The sequence below is a fragment of the Oncorhynchus masou genome, chromosome 32, assembly GCF_036934945.1.
Source record: "Oncorhynchus masou masou isolate Uvic2021 chromosome 32, UVic_Omas_1.1, whole genome shotgun sequence".
Classification (NCBI taxonomy): domain Eukaryota; kingdom Metazoa; phylum Chordata; class Actinopteri; order Salmoniformes; family Salmonidae; genus Oncorhynchus; species Oncorhynchus masou.
Window position 1 is genome coordinate 44,162,683 of NC_088243.1, and position 18,716 is coordinate 44,181,398.

Consider the following 18,716-nt stretch of genomic DNA (forward strand, 5'->3'; position numbering starts at 1 on the left):
CAAGATTTTTTTTTTCGGGGACAGCCCTAATACGTACATCAACATTGGACTAAACCTTTACCCTTTGGGTTAATAGTCACACTGAAGCTCCTGTGCAATTTTGGTTTTCATTTGACAAGAACGAGACAGCCCTCGCTGCTAAGCTGTTTTCAATTTCTTGTCATCTTTCAGCTCATAGAGGGGCCCTCTTCTTCTTTACTGCATAGTTGCATTCTTTGAACCACAGAAAAATTGTATTTCTCATTTCTGCATTGGGGAAAGTAAAGCTTTAATGCTACAGTGACAGTGCTTAGAATGTACACTGAGTTTACAAAACATTATGAACGCCTGCTCTTTCCATGACAGACTGACCAGGTGAAAGCTTATGGTCCCTTATTGATGTCACCTGTTAAATTCACTTCAATCAGTGTAAATGAAGGGGAGGAGACAGGTTAAAGAAGTATTTTTAAGCCTTGAGACAATTGAGACATGGATTGTGTGTGTGCCATTCAGAGGGTGAATTGGCAAGACACAAGATTGAAGTGCCTTTGAACCGGGTATGGTAGTAGTTGCCAGGCACACCTGTTTGAGTGTGTCAAAAGCTGAAACACAGCTGGATTTTTCACGCTCAATCGTTTCCCGTGTGTATGAAGAATGGTCCAGCACCCAAAGGACATCCAGCCAACTTGACACAACTGTGGGAAGAATTGGAGTCAACATTGGCCAGCATCCCTTTGGAACACCTTTGACACCTTGTCGAGTCCATTCCCTGATGAATTGAGGCTGTTCTGAGGGCAAACGAGGGTTCAACTCAATATTAGGAAGCTGTTCCTAATGATTTGTACATTGTGTATATTGACAAGGCTATTTTTAGGTGTAGAAGAGTATTGATAAATGGCATTTCAAGGAAACTAACAAAGAATCATATGTCACAGTTGTGTGTGGCTGAGGGGAATTAACGTCAGTTAGAATGGTGATGTATGCATACACACACACACACATTCACGCAAACATGCTAAAACCAGTCTGCTTTTCTTTTTTTTGTTACAGGGAGGGCCTATGCCCCAGAGTTCTACTATGACACATACAGTGCGTTGTGGCAGAACCGGCCCAGGGTCTACGGCTTCAAGCTACAGTGGACCCAGCAGAACCCCCTGTCTGTGGACCGCATCATGGCCTACCGACTCGGGATGAAACGGGTGAGCAAGAATACAGGGACCTTCTCTCACTTTTATGCTCTCGGTTTTGTCCCAGTTTCACCCTTTTACGTCTGCTTTTGTAAGGTAAGAGATCAATAAAGTTTGTATGTTTGAATTAACTGTAGCACACACTGGTTCCGAATTGTGTTGTCACTCACGAGAGTGAGTTCTATAGCAACAAATGTTATTACTCTGCAGTCATTTCATGCAGAAAGACTAAACCAAGGAGATTGATAAGCATTGCAGAAGATGAGCCTGAGACCTTACGTATCCAATCCCACTAAAGCTTGTGCATGATGCACTTGTGAATACATTAGCATTTGTACTTTCTGACTGCGTCACATTCTCACATTCCCCCCCCCCCTCCCCCCAAAAGACAGAGAGAGCCAACAGAGCGTTTCAGTTCTTCAAACCTCCATGTTGGTGGTGTTCCAGTTAGGGATGGCATTCCCTCAACTTCAGCACTGTCATCACTCAGCTGGAATAGAGGAGTCCTCAGCCACTTGTAATTACATCACACTGCGTGATTTATTCCCCGTCAGGGTTGTCATTGCCTGGTTCAAAGTCAACACTAAGTAAAACAAGTCACTGATTTCATTCATTTTTTTCTTAACAAAATTACCGGTCTTGTGTGCTGTTAGTCATCACTGCGGGGAACTGAGAACATTTTTTGGGGGTACTTTGTACACATCAGGTGTTCTGCCCAGTGGTTTCACACATGTTGGGGGCAACTCTCTCACACGACACGATCAGCATTATTATTAGCACACTGAAGCACATTTTCACTGACTGCACAGATTTCTTTTAGGCTCGAGGGACTTCTTTAAGTGCTTGAGCTGGGTGGCTTTTTACCTGGGAGGTGGTGCATCTGTATCGTCATTGAGTCGGCCCAAGTTCCAGTTCTGTTCTACCTTTTTACGTTCATATCTCCTGCTTTCGTGTTTTCTTTTTTATGACAAAGCAGCTAGCAATTGTTTCTTATTTCCTCATTCATGCTAGGTCTGCATAGGAGAGGAGCCTGACATTGGTGATTCTACAGAAGTGGTGAAAATTGCAGTCTCACCCCCCCAACAAAAAAAATAAAGAAAATTCACATTTCGTTCGGTTGTTTGTTATTTTGTTTCAGTGTTCATTCATTAAATAATTTAAGAATGTATGCTTACCACGCTGCGCCTTGGTCTCCTTCGTACAACGGAGGTGACAGAAGAACCCACCATTGTTTTTGGGGGGTGGCACACACGAGGAGATTGGCTGAGTCAGGTTGGAGACCTGCGCCAATTCCTCCTGCTTACTGTGGAGAGCGTGTGATTGGTCAGGCACCGTGTTATTCATATATAGATGCACACGGTGTCTCTAGTTCGCATTCATAGCCCGGTGCACTCTATTCTAGCTCCTCGCAATTTGCCGGACTAGAATGGACATCCAGGCAGGACACATTGAGCCAGCTCTACGTTCCAGATCTCCAATGCGTCTCCACGGCCCAGTGTATCCTGTGCCTTCTCCCCGCACTTGCCCTGAGGTGCGTGTCACCAGCCCGGTACCACCAGTGCTTGCACCACGCACCAGGCCTCCAGTGCGCCTCCTGAGTCCAGTACGTCCTGTGCCTGCTCCCCGCACTCGCCCTGAGGTGCGTGTCACCAGCCCGGTACCACGCAGCAGGCATCCAGTGCGCCTCCTGAGTCCAGTACGTCCTGTGCCTGCTCCCCGCACTCGCCCTGAGGTGCGTGTCACCAGCCCGGTACCACGCAGCAGGCATCCAGTGCGCCTCCAGAGTCCAGTACGTCCTGTGCCTGCTCCTCGCACCTGCCCAGAGGTTCATGTCTCCAGCCCAGTACCACCAGTACCGGCACCTCGCATCAGGTATCCAGTGCGACTCAGCAGTCCAGAGCTTCCGGCGACAGAACCTGGTCCAGAGCTTCCGGCGACGTTTAACAGTCCGGAACCTCCAACGACGGGCCACAGTCCGGAACCTCCGAGGGTAGATGCCCACCTGGACCCTCCCCTATTCAAGATGGAAGTCTCAGACTGAAGTATGTAACGAACATAGAGAAGCGGGAGAATTCCGTTTGAGTCTCAGGCAAGAGTTGGACAACATGTCCTAGAGAGGAATCTCTCGCTAGAAACGGGGGGCGTTGAGCTCAGAAAAATATTAACTAAATGGAATTCAAATAATTGAATCGACGATGGTCAATTAGGTGTTTAAAAACCGAAATTAAACCACATTTTGGTTAATTGCTCAACACTCTGTTAGCTATGGGAATTATTTAATGTCCAAATTAAGTCACAATTGTCCAAACCGAAACAGTCACAACTGAAACAGTTGACCCATTATTGATATATATATATTATTTAGTGTGTCATTATGGTGTCTGTGACAGCACGGGCAGTGCCATTGAGACCAATGTTCCCTCAAATTTTTGGTGGCACTGAGCAAATTTTCTGTCTTGTGAGCGGAAACTTAAACGTTGTGAGAATTCTGTGCAACCTCCGGCATGGGTTTACAGTGCCCTTACAGTTTTAGAAAGTAGCTGTTGTGGCTATTTTAGCATAATGTAGGCCTATCAACAAAAGAAATGGAGCAAATCCCATTACATTTTCACATGGAAATAGCTTTTTATTTCTATGATATAGCCTACAGTAGCCTATATGTGGTGTTTCCACAGGCCTACATTATACAGGCCTACATTACATAAGATGTTTTTACTTCATGAAGGACTTGACATTTATTTTGTACTTCTGTAACACCATGGGCCAAATAGGTGACCATAAATTGCATTGTATTGTGTTGTAAAGAAACCACTTTACAAAATAAAATGAATCATTATTACCATACAGAGAATAAAACAATGTAGACTATCTCTCTGCCTAAGGCTTGAATATGCAAATAGCCATGTCTCAAAACACAACACTGCCACTTTAATTCAGACATAAGCTTTTTACCTGACTGACTTTTCAAAAATAGCTTGAAATGTAGTCTACACGTTTTGTGCTCTTGTAGGAAGCAAGAGCCCTCTAAACTGTGCATGTGCACTGCCACGCACTTCCTCTGGCATGCAGTGCAGAAGAAATGCCATGTAGCACAGAGATGCAAGAGATTGAACCTCACTGAGTTCGCACTATATAGATCAACGTTTTTTCAGTGGTCGAATCCAAATGATATCCGCCCCATTTCAATGCAACAAACCAAAACAATTCTAACTTGGCAAGATTGTGATTTTGTTGTAGACAGAGCCAGAGCGCAACAAGAGGTCTTTCAATCTCCCTCGATTGAATGCGCTTTTCAGATCAGAGCGTAGTGCCACGCGTGTGCACATTTGTTAATATTTTTTAGCTAGTTATTAGCCCAGTTATAGATGAGTATAGGTCGACATCTGAATGATTCAGAGGACAACTGGGTGAAAGTGTTGTGGTCAGATGAGACCAAAATGGAGCTCTTTGGCATCAACTCAATTTGCCGTGTTTGGAGGAGGGGGAATGCTGCCTATGACCCACAGTTCTTTTGTGTTTCTTCAATTTGCGAATAATCGCACCAACTGTTGTCACCTTCTCACCAAAATGCTTGTCCCTGACATCCTTGGAGAACTCTTTGGTCTTGGCCATGGTGGAGAGTTTGGAATCTGATTGATTGATTGCTTCTGTGGACAAGTGTCTTTTATATAGGTAACAAACTGAGATTAGGAGCACTCCCTTTAAGAGTGTGCTCCTAATCTCAGCTCGTTTCCTGTATAAAAGACACCTGGGAGCCAGAAATGTTTATGATTGAGAGGGTGTCAAATACTTATTTCCCTCATTAAAATGCAAATCAATTTATAACATTTTTGACATGCGTTTTTCTGGAAATCAGTCAATTGAAATAAATTCATTAGGCCCTAATCTATGAATTTCACATGACTGGGAATACACATATGCATCCGTTAGTCACAGATACCTTAAAAAAAAAGAAAGCCTCCTGCTCTCGTCATGGTATTTTTGTGCATTCAAATTGCCATGGATAAAATGTAATTGTATTCATTGTCCGTAGCTTATTCATGCCCATATCATAACCCTACCTACACTATAGGGTACACTGTTCACAATGTTGACATCAGCAAACCGCTCGCCCACATAACGCCAAACACGAGGTCTGCGTTTGTGAGGCCAGTCAGACATACTGCCAAATTCTCTAAAACGACATTTGAGGCAGCTTATGGTAGGAAAATGAACATTAAATTATCTGGCAACAGCTCTGGTGGACATTCCTGCGGTCAGCACGCCAATTGCACGCTCCCTCAAAACTTGAGACATCTGTGGCTTTGTCTGACAAAACTGCATATTTTAGTGGCCTTTTGTCCCCAGCACAAAGTGCACCTATGTAATGATCAAGCTGATTAATCAGCTTATTGATATGCCACACCTGTCTGGTGGATGGATTTTCTTGATTATCTTGGTCACTAAAAGGGATGTAAACACATTTGGGTGTATGGAACACACTTGTTGCGTTTATATTTTTGTTCAGTGTAATTTACCACCTGGTGATGTCACTAGGGAGGCCAAAACTCCATCCCACCAAAGCAGGCTGCATTTTCAGGCGGTCTTTTCAAACAGCTCTTACACCAAAAGGGCATATCATCATTTTCACACTATTATTCCAACCTCGTAGTGCGGAAATATATAAAGTACAGCAAAATCATGTTTTTGACTGCACTGGGCCTTTAAGGTGGCTATGCTAAACTGAGTAATCTCTCCTGGACTGATTCTCGTGGACAGATGAAATGGCTATTAATCAAATCAAATCAAATGTATTTATATAGCCCTTCGTACATCAGCTGATATCTCAAAGTGCTGTAGAGAAACCCAGCCTAAAAACCCCAAACAGCAAGCAATGCAGGTGTAGAAGCACGGTGGCTAGGAACAACTTCCTAGAAAGGCCAAAACCTAGGAAGAAACCTAGAGAGGAACCAGGCTATATGGGGTGGCCAATTCCTCTTCTGGCTGTGCCGGGTAGAGATTATAACAGAACATGGCCAAGATTTTCAATTGTTCATAAATGACCAGCATGGTCAAATAATAATAATCACAGGCAGAACAGTTGAAACTGGAGCAGCAGCACGGCCAGGTGGACTGGGGACAGCAAGGAGTCATCATGTCAGGTAGTCCTGAGGCATGGTCCTAGGGCTCTGGTCCTACGAGAGAGAGAAAGAGAGAATTAGAGAGAGCAAACTTAAATTCACACAGGACACCGGATAGGACAGGAGAAGTACTCCAGATATAACAAACTGACCCTAGCCCCCCGACACAAACTACTGCAGCATAAATACTGGAGGCTGAGACAGGAGGGGTCAGGAGACACTGTGGCCCCATCCGATGACACCCCCGATGACACTGTGGCCCCATCCGATGACACCCCCAGGAAGTATATCCTTCCTGTTTGGCCCTGTCCGGGGATGTGATTACGAGCAGCAGTAGTTCCTGGTTTTGGGTTTTTGTCATTGACCATTTGGACGAATCAGGATTGGGTGAAGGCCGTGCTTAAACTGGTGCAGTGATTTTCTTTTTAAGCCTGTATGCAGATGATAAACGTTTTCCACAAGATTACACAGCCACAAAGTCAAAATTGTCTATCGTAAAAATTCATGAAAAGAAATGTGCTCATTGGCCATGATAAACACAGTTTAATTTAGCGGAAGGGAGGGGTTTGGCCAAGAGTTTACTTTTTCAAGAAAGGGAGGACTTCGGCATTCCACCCACCCCCCAGAAGTAAAACAGGAAATGACAAACTTTTTCAAGATAATTTTACTTCTGGGTAACAGAGATTACCAACTGAGCTACAGAGGACCACCATGTGGGTAGTGGACGAGTGAAGACCAGTAAAAATTGTAGATTATTCAGATGCATAGCCAGCAAGGGGGCTCCAAACCTCCAAGAGCCCAAACATTGACAAATGTTATTTGTCACATACACATGGTTAGCAGATAATTAATGCTTGTGCTTCTAGTTCCGACCATGCAGTAACATTTAACAAGTAATCTAACCTAACAATTTCACAACAACTACCTTATATACACACAAGTGTAAAGGAATGAATTAGAATATGTACATACAAGACATTTTTATTTTATTTAACTAGGCAAGTCAGTTAAGAACAAATTCTTATTTTCAATGACGGCCTAGGGGCAGGAGCAGAACGAAAGATTTGTACCTTGTCAGCTTGAGGGTTTGAACTTACAACCTTCCGGTTACAAGTCCAACGCTCTAACCACTAGGCTACCCTGCCACCCCAGGGTATGTAAACATTATATAAAGTGGCATTGTTTAAAGTGGCTGGTGAAACATTTATTACATCAATTGTTCATTATTAAAGTGGCTAGAGATGAGTCAGTATGTTGGCAGCAGCCACTCAATGTTAGTGATGGCTGTTTAACAGTCTGATGGCCTTGAGATTGAAGCTGTTTTTCAGTCTCTCGGTCCCCGCTTTGATGCACCTGTACTGACCTCGCCTTCTGGATGATAGAGGGGTGAACAGGCAGTGGCTCGGGTGGTTGTCGTCCTTGATGATCTTTTTGGCCTTCCTGTGACATTGGGTGGTGTAGGTGTCCTGGAGGGCAGGTAGTTTGTCCCCGGTGATGCGTTGTGCAGACCTCACTACCCTCTGGAGGGCCTTACGGTTGTGGGCGGAGAAATTGCCGTACCAGGCGGTGATACAGCCCAACAGGATGCTCTCGATTGTGCATCTGTAAAAGTTTGTGAGCGTTTTTGGTGACAAGCCGAATTTCTTCAGACTCCTGAGGTTGAAGAGGTGCTGCTGCGCCTTCTTCACCACGCTGTCTGTGTGGGTGGACCATTTCAGTTTGTCCGTGATGTGTACGCCGAGGAACTTTAAAAACGTTTCACCTTCTCCACTACTGTCCCGTCGATGTGGATAGGGGGCTGCTCCCTCTGCTGTTTCCTTAAGTCCACGATCATCTCCTTTGTTTTGTTGACTTTGAGTGTGAGGTTCTTTTCTTGATATCACACTCCGAGGGCCCTCACCTCCTCCCTGTAGGCCGTCTCGTCGTTGTTGGTAATCAAGCCTACCACTGTAGTGTCGTCTGCAAACTTAGTGATTGAGTTGGAGGTGTGCATGGCCACGGAGTCATGGGTGAACAGGGAGTACAGGAGAGGGCTCAGAACGCACACTTGTGGGGCCCCAGTGTTGAGGATCAGTGGGGTGGAGAGGTTCCCTACCCTTACCACCTGGGGGCGGCCCGTCATGAGGTCCAGGACCAAGTTGCACAGGGCAGGGTCGAGACCCAGGGTCTCAAGCTTAATGACGAGTTTGGAGAGTACTATGGTGTGAAATGCTGAGCTATAGTCGATGAGCAGCATTCTTACATAGGTATTCCTCTTGTCCAGATGGGTTAGGGCAGTGTGATTGCAATTGCATCGTCTGTGGACCTATTTGGGCGGTAAGCAAATTGGAGTAGGTCTAGGGTGTCAGGTAGGGTGGAAGTGATATGGTCCATGAAAAGTCTCTCAAAGCACTTTCTTGGGAACAAGAACAATGGTGGCCCTCTTGAAGCATGTGGGAACAGCAGACTGGGATAAGAATTGATTGAATATGTCTGTCAACACATCAGCCAGCTGGTCTGCGCAGGCTCTGAGGACGTGGCTGGGGATGCCGTCTGGGCCGCCAGCTTTGTGAGGGTTAACACATTTAAATGTTTTACTCATGTTGGCTGCAGTGAAGGAGAGCCTGCAGGTTTTGGTAGTGGGCCGTGTCAGTGGCACTGTATTGTCCTCAAAGTGAGCAAAGGAGTTGTTTAGTTTGTCTGGGAGCAAGACATCGTGGTCCGCGATGGGGCTGGTTTTCCTTTTGTAGTCCGTGATTGACAATACAATACTTTTTATGTAGTTTTGTGGTGTCGTGATGTGTGTTTTGTCTTATATTTTTTTAAATCCCCGCCCTTTTGGTAGGCCCACATTGTAAATAAGAATTTGTTCTTGACTGACTTGCCTATTTAAATAAAGGATAAATAAAATATATACTGTACAAGTCAGTTAAGAACAAATTATTATGTACAATGACGGCTGACCTAAAGGCCACAAAACACAAAACATGGTACAAACATTATTGTGCACAGACAACAGCACAAAGGTCAAGAAGGTAGAGACCAACAATACAGCACGCGAAGTGGCCACAACTCTTAGTAAGAGTGTCCATGATTTGAGTCTTGGAATGAAGAGATTGAGATAAAACTGTCCAGTTTGAGTGTTTTTTGCAGCTCGTTCCAGTCGCTAGTTGCAGCGAACTGAGAAGAGGAGCGACCCAGGGATCTGTGTGCTTTAGGGATCTTTAACAGAATGTGACTGGCAGTACGGGTGTTGTGTGTGGAGGATGAGGACTGCAGTAGGTGAAAGCCCTCAATGGCAACGTCTATAATAAAATAAGTTATATCCATCTAGTCTCTATGATTGACACTTGACACCACAACGCCTGCTATTTTGCCAAAATAACGATGGGTGAAGTGATCATTTAAACATCTAACAACATAATTAATTAGATGCGTAAGTAATTAAATCAACAAGTTTCAGATTCATACCTGTACAATCAACATTGAACATTTTACAGAGAAAAATAGAGATTCTATTTCTCTAAATTCAATTTAAAGGGTTTGAAAATCAGATTCAACATGTTTGTACTCATTTTTTAATTTGGTATACAAATACATTTTATAAATGTTATCTGCAATAATAGAAGGTTAATCAAAATGATCGCTATGTAATGGTTCTCCCTTTACTGCAAGATTTTGGACAAATTTAGTGTGGTAAGGAATTCAGGTAAATATTTCAAATATGCAATACAAAGAATGTGTGTTTGTATAGTGTATATCAGTCCACCTGACACATTTTGGAAGTTTGGGGTAAAATAGGACACACGTTTTCATATATATTGTTTTATTCCCCAAATTGCACCACTTCTGTAGAATTACCCATATAAAGAGTCAGCAACAAAGTGGACACCTGGCTAAGAGCAGGAGGACTGGGTGGGTGGGGTGGGAGGGGGGGGGGGCAAGAACAGGAGATGAGTGAGGGCAGGAAACTAATTAACGACTTCACCCAGAGGGGAATAGCTGCCAAAATAAGGTGAGGAACCAGTGATAGAATTCACTAGAACAGAGGATAGCTGTGTGCGCCGTGATTACATGTGCGTGAGCTATGTCTGAAAACCAGACAGCCAGTATCTTTTAGTGGGAGAGGAGAAGAAGTTGCTGCTGGGTAAAAAGAGGACTCTTTCACTCTTCTGGACTCGTCACATTGGATGTGCCCGGTTTTCACAGTCTCTGTCAGCCCCTCTTTTGTTTAAAAGACAACGTTCTCTAACCACCTGTCTTTTGCAATGGTAGCACATTATGGAGAGCTTGTATTGTGGTTTTACTTGCCAGGTTCAGTACAGTGGTTTTCTGGATGAGGCCTATCAATCATGGAAGTATGGCTGGTGACTGCTCTCTCCTTTCCGCCTGGCTCAGTGCCTTCTGTGCCCACACACTCCTCTCACCCTCTCTAGGCTGGCACTCCGGCGCTCACTCACATTTGCTCACGTGTGACATTTTCAAGACACCAGCCGCTGGTTGACGTTTGTCATTATTCTTGTCCTGCAGGCAGAACTGAGCGATTTCCTTTAGATAGGCCAGCTGCAAATTCAATATGGCTATATTGTAAAGAATTCCTGAAAATAAAAGAAGTAGCTTTTTGATCTTTACAGTAATTTTAGGCATTAGGGTTAGCAGTTTGTTTATGGTTAGGTTTTAAATCAGATTTGATGACTTTGTGGCTATGCTAACTGGTGACCACTCTGCAGGGCTGCCTCCAGAACAAGATTCATGACGAAAAACACCAACCTGCAAGGGGTTTAACTTAACCCTCATCACGGCAGACTGGACACTTGCAGTTCTTAGCAATTTTATTTTATTGTTATTTTACCAGGTAAGTTGACTGCGAACACATTCTCATTTGCAGCAACGACCTGGGGAATAGTTACAGTGATTAATGAGCCAATTGTAAACTGGGGATTATTAAGTGACCATGATGGCTTGAGGGCCAGATTGGGAATTTAGCCAGGACACTGGGGTTAACACACCTACGATAAGTGCCATGGGATCTTTAATAACCTCAGAGAGTCACAACTACCGTTTAACATCCCATCTGGTAGACAGCACCCTACGCAGGGCAGTGTCCCCAATCACTGCCCGGGGGCATTGGGATATCCTTTTAGACCAAAGGAAAGAGTGCCTCCTACTGGCTCTCCAACACCACTTCCAGCAGCATCTGATCTCCCATCCAGGAACTGACCAGTACCAACCCTGCTTAGCTTTAGAAGCAAGCCAGCAATGGTATGCAGGGTGGTATGCTGCTGGCATAACAGCAATAAATGGGCTATAGGTATGGATTTTTTTTATAACATGCCTATTTGTGTTTTACAGCTAATTGATCTTTAATTGAGAATAAGAGCAGGGAAATCTCTAGTCATTTGTCACGGGTGTCGTTGGAAGTAGACCAAGGTGCAGCGTGGTGAGTGTACATTTTATTTTATTTTAAAATGTCACCAACAAAGCAACAAATGAAAGCAACAACCGTGAAGCTTACTGGGCTAAGTACCACAAACACAGTTAACTACCCACACTGAAAGGAGGGAAAAAGTGCTACCTATGATTCCCAATCAGAGACAATGATAGACAGCTGTCCCTGATTGAGAACCATACCCAGCCAAAACATAGAAATAAAGAAACCTAGAAAACAAAAAATAGAATTCCCACCCCACATCACACCCTGACCTAACCAAATAGAGAAATAAAACATCTCTCTAAGGTCAGGGCGTGACATCATTTCTGTCCCTCTAGATCTGACTGCAATACTAGTGAAAAGACTACTCACTAATTTGTAGTATTATACTACCCTGTAAACCAGGAATATTATGAAATAATATCCATGGGGAAAACAAAGCAGCACCATCTTTGGCCATCAAACTGAAGGCAAACAGAACAAATACTTGACATAAAATCAGTCAAAAGTAAATCAAACCCCACTTCTTGTTTTACGTGTTAAGCGTTGGAGATTTTCATATTGTTTCTAATTTCCCCAGCTTTCATCATTGTTTTGCCCTTGCCTTTAAAATATTGTTAGGGAGAAGGTAATTGCTTTTCAAATGAGCTTACTCTGTTTGAGTATGAATGCTTTCCAGCGCTTTTTATATTGCCTGTGTCCAGTTGGCTGGTTTGATTTTAGAGTTTCATTTAGTCCTTGTTTACTTGTGTGTGTGTGTGTGTGTGTGTGTGTGTGTGTGTGTGTGTGTGTGTGTGTGTGTGTGTGTGTGTGTGTGTGTGTGTGTGTGTGTGTGTGTGAACAAAGTGTTTCTTCCCAATCCAATCATTTGCCAAAATGACAGATAACCAGTCCTATTCTTTAAGCAGAATCAGCCTGCTATTATTCTCTCTGTATTGTGCGTTGTTTAATTGCATTATTTTCCGGGCAACGAGTAATGATGAATAATGAACACTTCCATTCACTTTTTAATCACTTCCACTTTTCCAACATCATGGCTTTGGCATCACAAACTATTTACATAATGAGGAAATGATAGCTACCTTGATGATGAGATGTCACCATTATTATACGCATTAGTCGCAGTGGTCTAAGGACATGCAGATTAATTCTCATAGTTACAAGCCAACCGATAACAGAGTTAGTCTCACTTCGGCTGGGGCATTTGGCGTCGGAAAAGACTATGTGAGCCTATATCACGTTCTCACCAAACACGCTATATCGCTATCTTCCGCTCTCATTCTTTATCCTTGATAACAATAGCTGATCAGATCCCAGATGGATCAAGCCATTGGGAGTTCGGGGATCAGCCCGGCCTGCCTAGAAGTGTTGCAATTCCACTGTAACAATGTCATCATACAGCTCCAGTGTTGCAGCAAGTGGGAAGTAGCATCCCATTCATTCATTCTGAGGAAGAAAGGCAGTTTGTCCCTCTGTTGGTTTGGACTGGTTGGCTGGTTGTCTGGCCGGTTGTCTGTCTGTCCCTTTGTCTTTCAATACCCATTTCCCATGGTAAATTGTGTGCAAGGGAGGGAGGAGGGAGGTAGGGGGGGAGTCAGAGGGGTAACGTCCTTCGTGACGCTAACTCTCCAAGCTCCCATCTTTTTCAGCCAGGGGGCCCAGAGGTGTGGCCTCGTTCTGCCCCCCCCACACACACACACACTCCCGTTGATGATGGAAGCCCTCGCGGGGGTCCTGACGGCGGTTGTTTCCGATCGTGCGACCCAGCAGGACACCCTTATCCAATTGTGCACCCCGTATCTGCCTCTGATTCCCGTGCCCCCATACTGTTTATCCGCTTAATTTATTCAATGGTGAGTTCCCTCTTCTCTCGCTCACTCACTCTCCCTCCCACCCACACCCAAACTGCTGCTAATAGCGTATTAAACTCTGCGACAGCTCAGCGGACTTCACCCCAACTTCACATACAGTGTCGTCTTGCTCAGTATTAATAGTCAAGGTCGGAACATTTTTAGTTACCTGCAATTTATCTAGCATCCTAACAAGGCCACATGTAACAACTCATTCACACTCTCCCTTTCAACTCCCCTTCCCTCTTTAGTACACTACCGTTAGAATATCTGTTTCACAAAGTGATTTTCTTGTCCTTGTCGTACCTGATAGGGAGACATAGCCTATTGCAAATACAGAAGTATTTAGTTGTATATTTCATATTTACTGGATATCTTTAAAAATGTATTATATATTTACTGGATATATCATCATATTCACTCTCTCCCTATCACAGTCTGCTGTCACCACTTGCTTCAAAATGTCCACCATTGTTCCTGTACCCCAGAGAGTTAAGGTAACTGAACTAAATGACTATTGCTTTGAGAGGCTAGTTAAGGATCATATCGCCTTACCCGACACCTTTTGACCCACTACAATTTGCATAACACCCCAATAGATCCACAGATGATGCAATAGCACTGCACACTGCCCTATCCCATCTGGACAAGAGGAATACCTATGTAAGAATGCTGTTCATTGACTACTGAACCTTCAACACCATAGCACCATCCAAGTTCATCATCAAGCACAATGAGACAGCCTACTTGGAGGAGGTGAGGGGCCTGGCGGAGTGATGCCAGGAAAATAACCTCTTCCCTCAACAAAACAAAGGAGCTGATCGTGGACTTCTGGAGACTGCAGAGGGAGCATGCCCGCATCCAAATCAACATGGCCGCAGAGAAACTGAAAAGCTTCAAGTTCCTCAGCGTACACATCACTGACCATCTTAAATGGTCGACCCACACAGACAGTGTGGTGAAAAAGGCACAACAGGGCCTCTTCAACCTCAGGAGGCTGAAGAAATGTGGCTTGGCCCCTGAGACCCTCACAAACCTTTACAGATGCACCATTGAGAGCATCCTGTCTGGCTCTATCACCGGCCTGGTACTGCAACTTTATACTCTGCAACTGTAGGACTCCCTAGAAGGTGGTGCAGTCTGCCCAACGCATCACTGGGGGCACGGCACACTGCCTGCCCTCCAGGACAGCTACAGCACCCACAGGAAAGCCAAGAAAATTATCAAGGACCTCAGCCACCCAAACCGCTGCCTGTTTGCACTGCTATCATCCAGAAGGCAAGGTCAGTACAGGTGCATCAAAGCTGGGACCGAGAAACTGAAAAACAGCCATCAGACTGTTAAATAGCCATCACGAGCCCGCCTCCACCCAGTTCCCTACCCTGAACTTAGTCACCGTCACTAGCCGGCTACCACCCGGTTACTCAACCCTACACCTTAGAGGCTGCTGCCCTATGTATATAGACATGGAACACTTGTCACTTTAATAATGGAACTATTTTACTCATTTCGTATGTATGATATTGTATTCTAGTCAAGGCCAGACGTGGAGGAGGCCGTAAGATGTCACCAACCCAGCAGCAGGACCGCTACCTCCGCCTTTGTGCAAGGAGGAGCAGGAGGAGTACTGCCAGAGCCCTGCAAAATGACCTCCAGCAGGCCACAAATGTGCATGTGTCTGCTCAAACACCCAACATCGTGCAGGACGTTTGGCATTTGCCAGAGAACACCAAGATTGGCAAATTCCCCACTGGCGCCCTGTGCTCTTCACAGATGAAAGCAGGTTCACACTGAGCACATGTGACAGACGTGACAGAGTCTGGAGACGCCATGGAGAACGTTCTGCTGCCTGCAACATCATCCAGCAGACCAGTTTGGCGGTGGGTCAGTCATGGTGTGGGCTGGCATTTCTTTGGGGGGCCGCACAGCCTTCCATGTGCTCGTCAGAGGTAACCTGACTGTCATTAGGTACTGAGATGAGATCCTCAGACCCCTTGTGAGACCATATGCTGGTGCGGTTGGCCCTGGGTTCCTCCTAATGCAAGACAATGCTAGACCTTATGTGGCTGGAGTGTGTCAACAGTTCCTGCAAGAGGAAGGCATTGATGCTATGGACTGGCCCGCCCGTTCCCCAGACCTGAATCCAATTGTGCACATCTGGGACATCATGTCTCGCTCCATCCACCAAGGCCACGTTGCACCACAGACTGTCCAGGAGTTGGCGGATGCTTTAGTCCAGGTCTGGGAGGAGATCCCTCAGGAGACCATCCGCCACCTCATCAGGAGCATGCCCAGGCATTGTAGGGAGGTCATACAGGCACGTGGAGGCCAAACACACTACTGAGCCTCATTTTGACTTGTTTTAAGGACATTATATCAAAGTTGGATCAGCCTGTAGTGTGGTTTTCCACTTTAACTTTTAGTGTGACTCCAAATCCAGACCTCCATGGGTTGATCAATTTGATTTCCATTTATCATTCTTGTGTGATTTTGTTGACAGCACATTCCACTATGTAAAGGCAGGGTAGCCTAGTGGTTAGAGTGTTGGAGTAATAACTGGAAGGTTGCAAGTTCAAATCCCCGAGCTGACAAGGTACAAATCTGTCGTTCTGCCCCTGAACAGGCAGTTAACCCACTGTTCCTCGGCCGTCATTGAAAATAAGAATTTGATCTTAACTGACTTGCCAAAAGAATATTTCATTCATTCAGATCTAGGATGTGTTATTTTAGTGTTCCCTTTATGTTTTTGAGCAGTGTATATACACAGTTGAAGTCAGAAGTTTACATACACTTAGGTTGGAGTCATTAAAACTTGTTTTCAACCAGCCCACAGATTTCTTGTTAACAAACTATAGTTTTGGAAAGTTGGTTAGGTCATCTACTTTGTGCATGACACAAGTAATTTTTCCAACAATTGTTTACAGACAGATTATTTCACTTATAATTCACTGTATCTCAATTCCAGTGGGTCAGAAGTATACGTACACTAATTGGACTGTGCCTTTAAACAGCTTGGAAAATTCCAGAAAATGATGTCATGTCTTTAGAAGCATCTGATAGGATAATTGACATCATTTGAGTCAATTGGAGGTGTACCTGTGGATGTATTTCAAGGCCTACCTTCAAACTCAGAGCCTCTTTGCTTGACATCATGGGAAAATTAAAAGAAATCAGCCACGACCTCAGAAAAGGAATTGTAGACCTCCACAAATTCAGGTCATCCTTGGGAGCAATTTCCAAACGCCTGAAGGTACCACGTTCATCTGTACAAACAATAGACACCATGGGACCCCACAGCCATCATACCGCTCAGGAACGAGATGCGTCCCCTAGAGATTGACGTACTTTGGTGCGAAAAGTGCAAATTACACTGGAACAACAACAGAGGACCTTGTGAAGATGCTGGAGGAAACCGGTACAAAAGTACCTTTATCCACAGTAAAATGAGTCCCGTATCGACATAACCTGAATGGCCGGTCAGCAAGAGAGAACCCACTGCTCCAAAACTGCCATAAAAAAACAGACTACGGTTTGCAACTGTACTTGGGGACAAATATTGTACTTTTTGGAGAAATGTCCTCTGGTCTGATGAAACAAAAATAGAACTGTTGGCCATATTGACCATTGTTATGTTTGGAGGAAAAAGGGGGAGGCTTGCAAGCCGAAGAACACCAACCCAATCGCGAAGCACGGAGGTGGCAGCATCATGTTGTGGGGGTGCTTTGCTGCAGGAGGGACTACTATTTTATACCCCATGCATACATCCAAGTTGTGGAAAAATGACTTAAGGACAACAAAGTCAAGGTATTGGAGTGGTCATCACAAAGCCCTGACCTCAATACCATAGAACATCTGTGGGTAGAACTGAACAATTCTGTGTGAGCATGGAGACCAACAAGCCTGACTCAGTTACACCAGCTCTGTCAGGGGGAATGGGCCAACATTCACCCAACTTATTGTGGGAAGCTTGTGGAAGGCTACCCAAAATGTTTGACCCAAGTTAAACAATTTAAATACAATGCTACCAAATACTAATTCAGTGTATGTAAACTTATGACCCACTGTGAATGTGATGAAAGAAATAAAAGCTGAAATAAATCATTCTTTCTACTATTATTCTGACATTCCACATTATTAAAATAAAGTGGTGATTCTAATTGACCTTATATTGGGAATTTTTACGAGGATTAAATGTCAGGAATTGTGAAAAACTGAGTTTAAATGTATTTGGCTAAGGTGTATGTAAACTTCCGACTTCAACTGTGTATATATATATATATACTCAGCAAAAAAATAAACGTCCTCTCACTGTCAACTGCGTTTATTTTCAGCAAACTTAACATGTGTAAATATTTGTATGAACATAACAAGATTTAACGACTGAGACATAAACTGAACAAGTTCCACAGAAATGGAATAATGTGTCCTCAGGGACAAAGGGGGGTCAAAATCAAAATTAACAGTCACTTTTTTGGTTACTACATAACACTAGTGTTATTTCCCAGTTTTGATGTCTTCACTATTATTCTACAATGTATAAAATAGTAAAAATAATGAACTCTCTTGAATGATTAGGTGTGTCCATACTTTTGACTGGTACTGTATAAAGCCAAGGCAACTCTGCAGTCCAGTGCGACACCACTGAAGGGCCTAGTGCGGCAACAAGCTTTGGACATTAAAGAGAGGACTACTCCGTGTTTATACATCCTGACAGAGCATAGAAAAGGAGGAGATGTGGAGAAATGCCAAGTCCAAGTCGCAGCGAGTTTCCACGCCTTGGCCTCGAGTGCTCACAGTGTGTTTGTCATCCTTGGCATCATTAGCCTGGCTTTCTGTTTCATTGTCATCGTCATAAACTGACTGTGCATTTGCAAATATGTCTTGTGTCAGAATTAGTGTGGAGGATAAAACAATTGGGTATTGCTCAAACAGATTAGAACGAACTCAAGGCTAATTGGTTCCATTTTAATGATTTAGTGATGTTTGCTTTTTGCGAGAAAGAGGCCTTGGATTGAATACTCCCCGGATTGTTATTTACTCAGAGTAAATGATTTTCCCCCTCATCTCCTGTGGATTTGAGGCCTAGTTTTCTGTATCCCAATGAATCGCAGAGGAAGTGAGAGGGGGAATTTGCATGAGAAGGGATCTCTTTCTTCTTCTGTCTCTTTCT

General features: G+C 44.2%; 1 protein-coding gene across 1 annotated transcript in view; it reads left to right on the forward strand.

The window, feature by feature from the left end:
• Positions 1 to 18,716, forward strand: part of LOC135526114 (MAM domain-containing glycosylphosphatidylinositol anchor protein 2-like) — a 233,339-nt gene that overhangs the window by 168,338 nt on the left and 46,285 nt on the right. Inside the window, exon 10 of the mRNA XM_064954226.1 lies at positions 1,030 to 1,178. Within this exon, the coding sequence (XP_064810298.1) occupies positions 1,030 to 1,178 (149 nt within the window). The remainder of the gene's footprint in view (positions 1 to 1,029; positions 1,179 to 18,716) is intronic.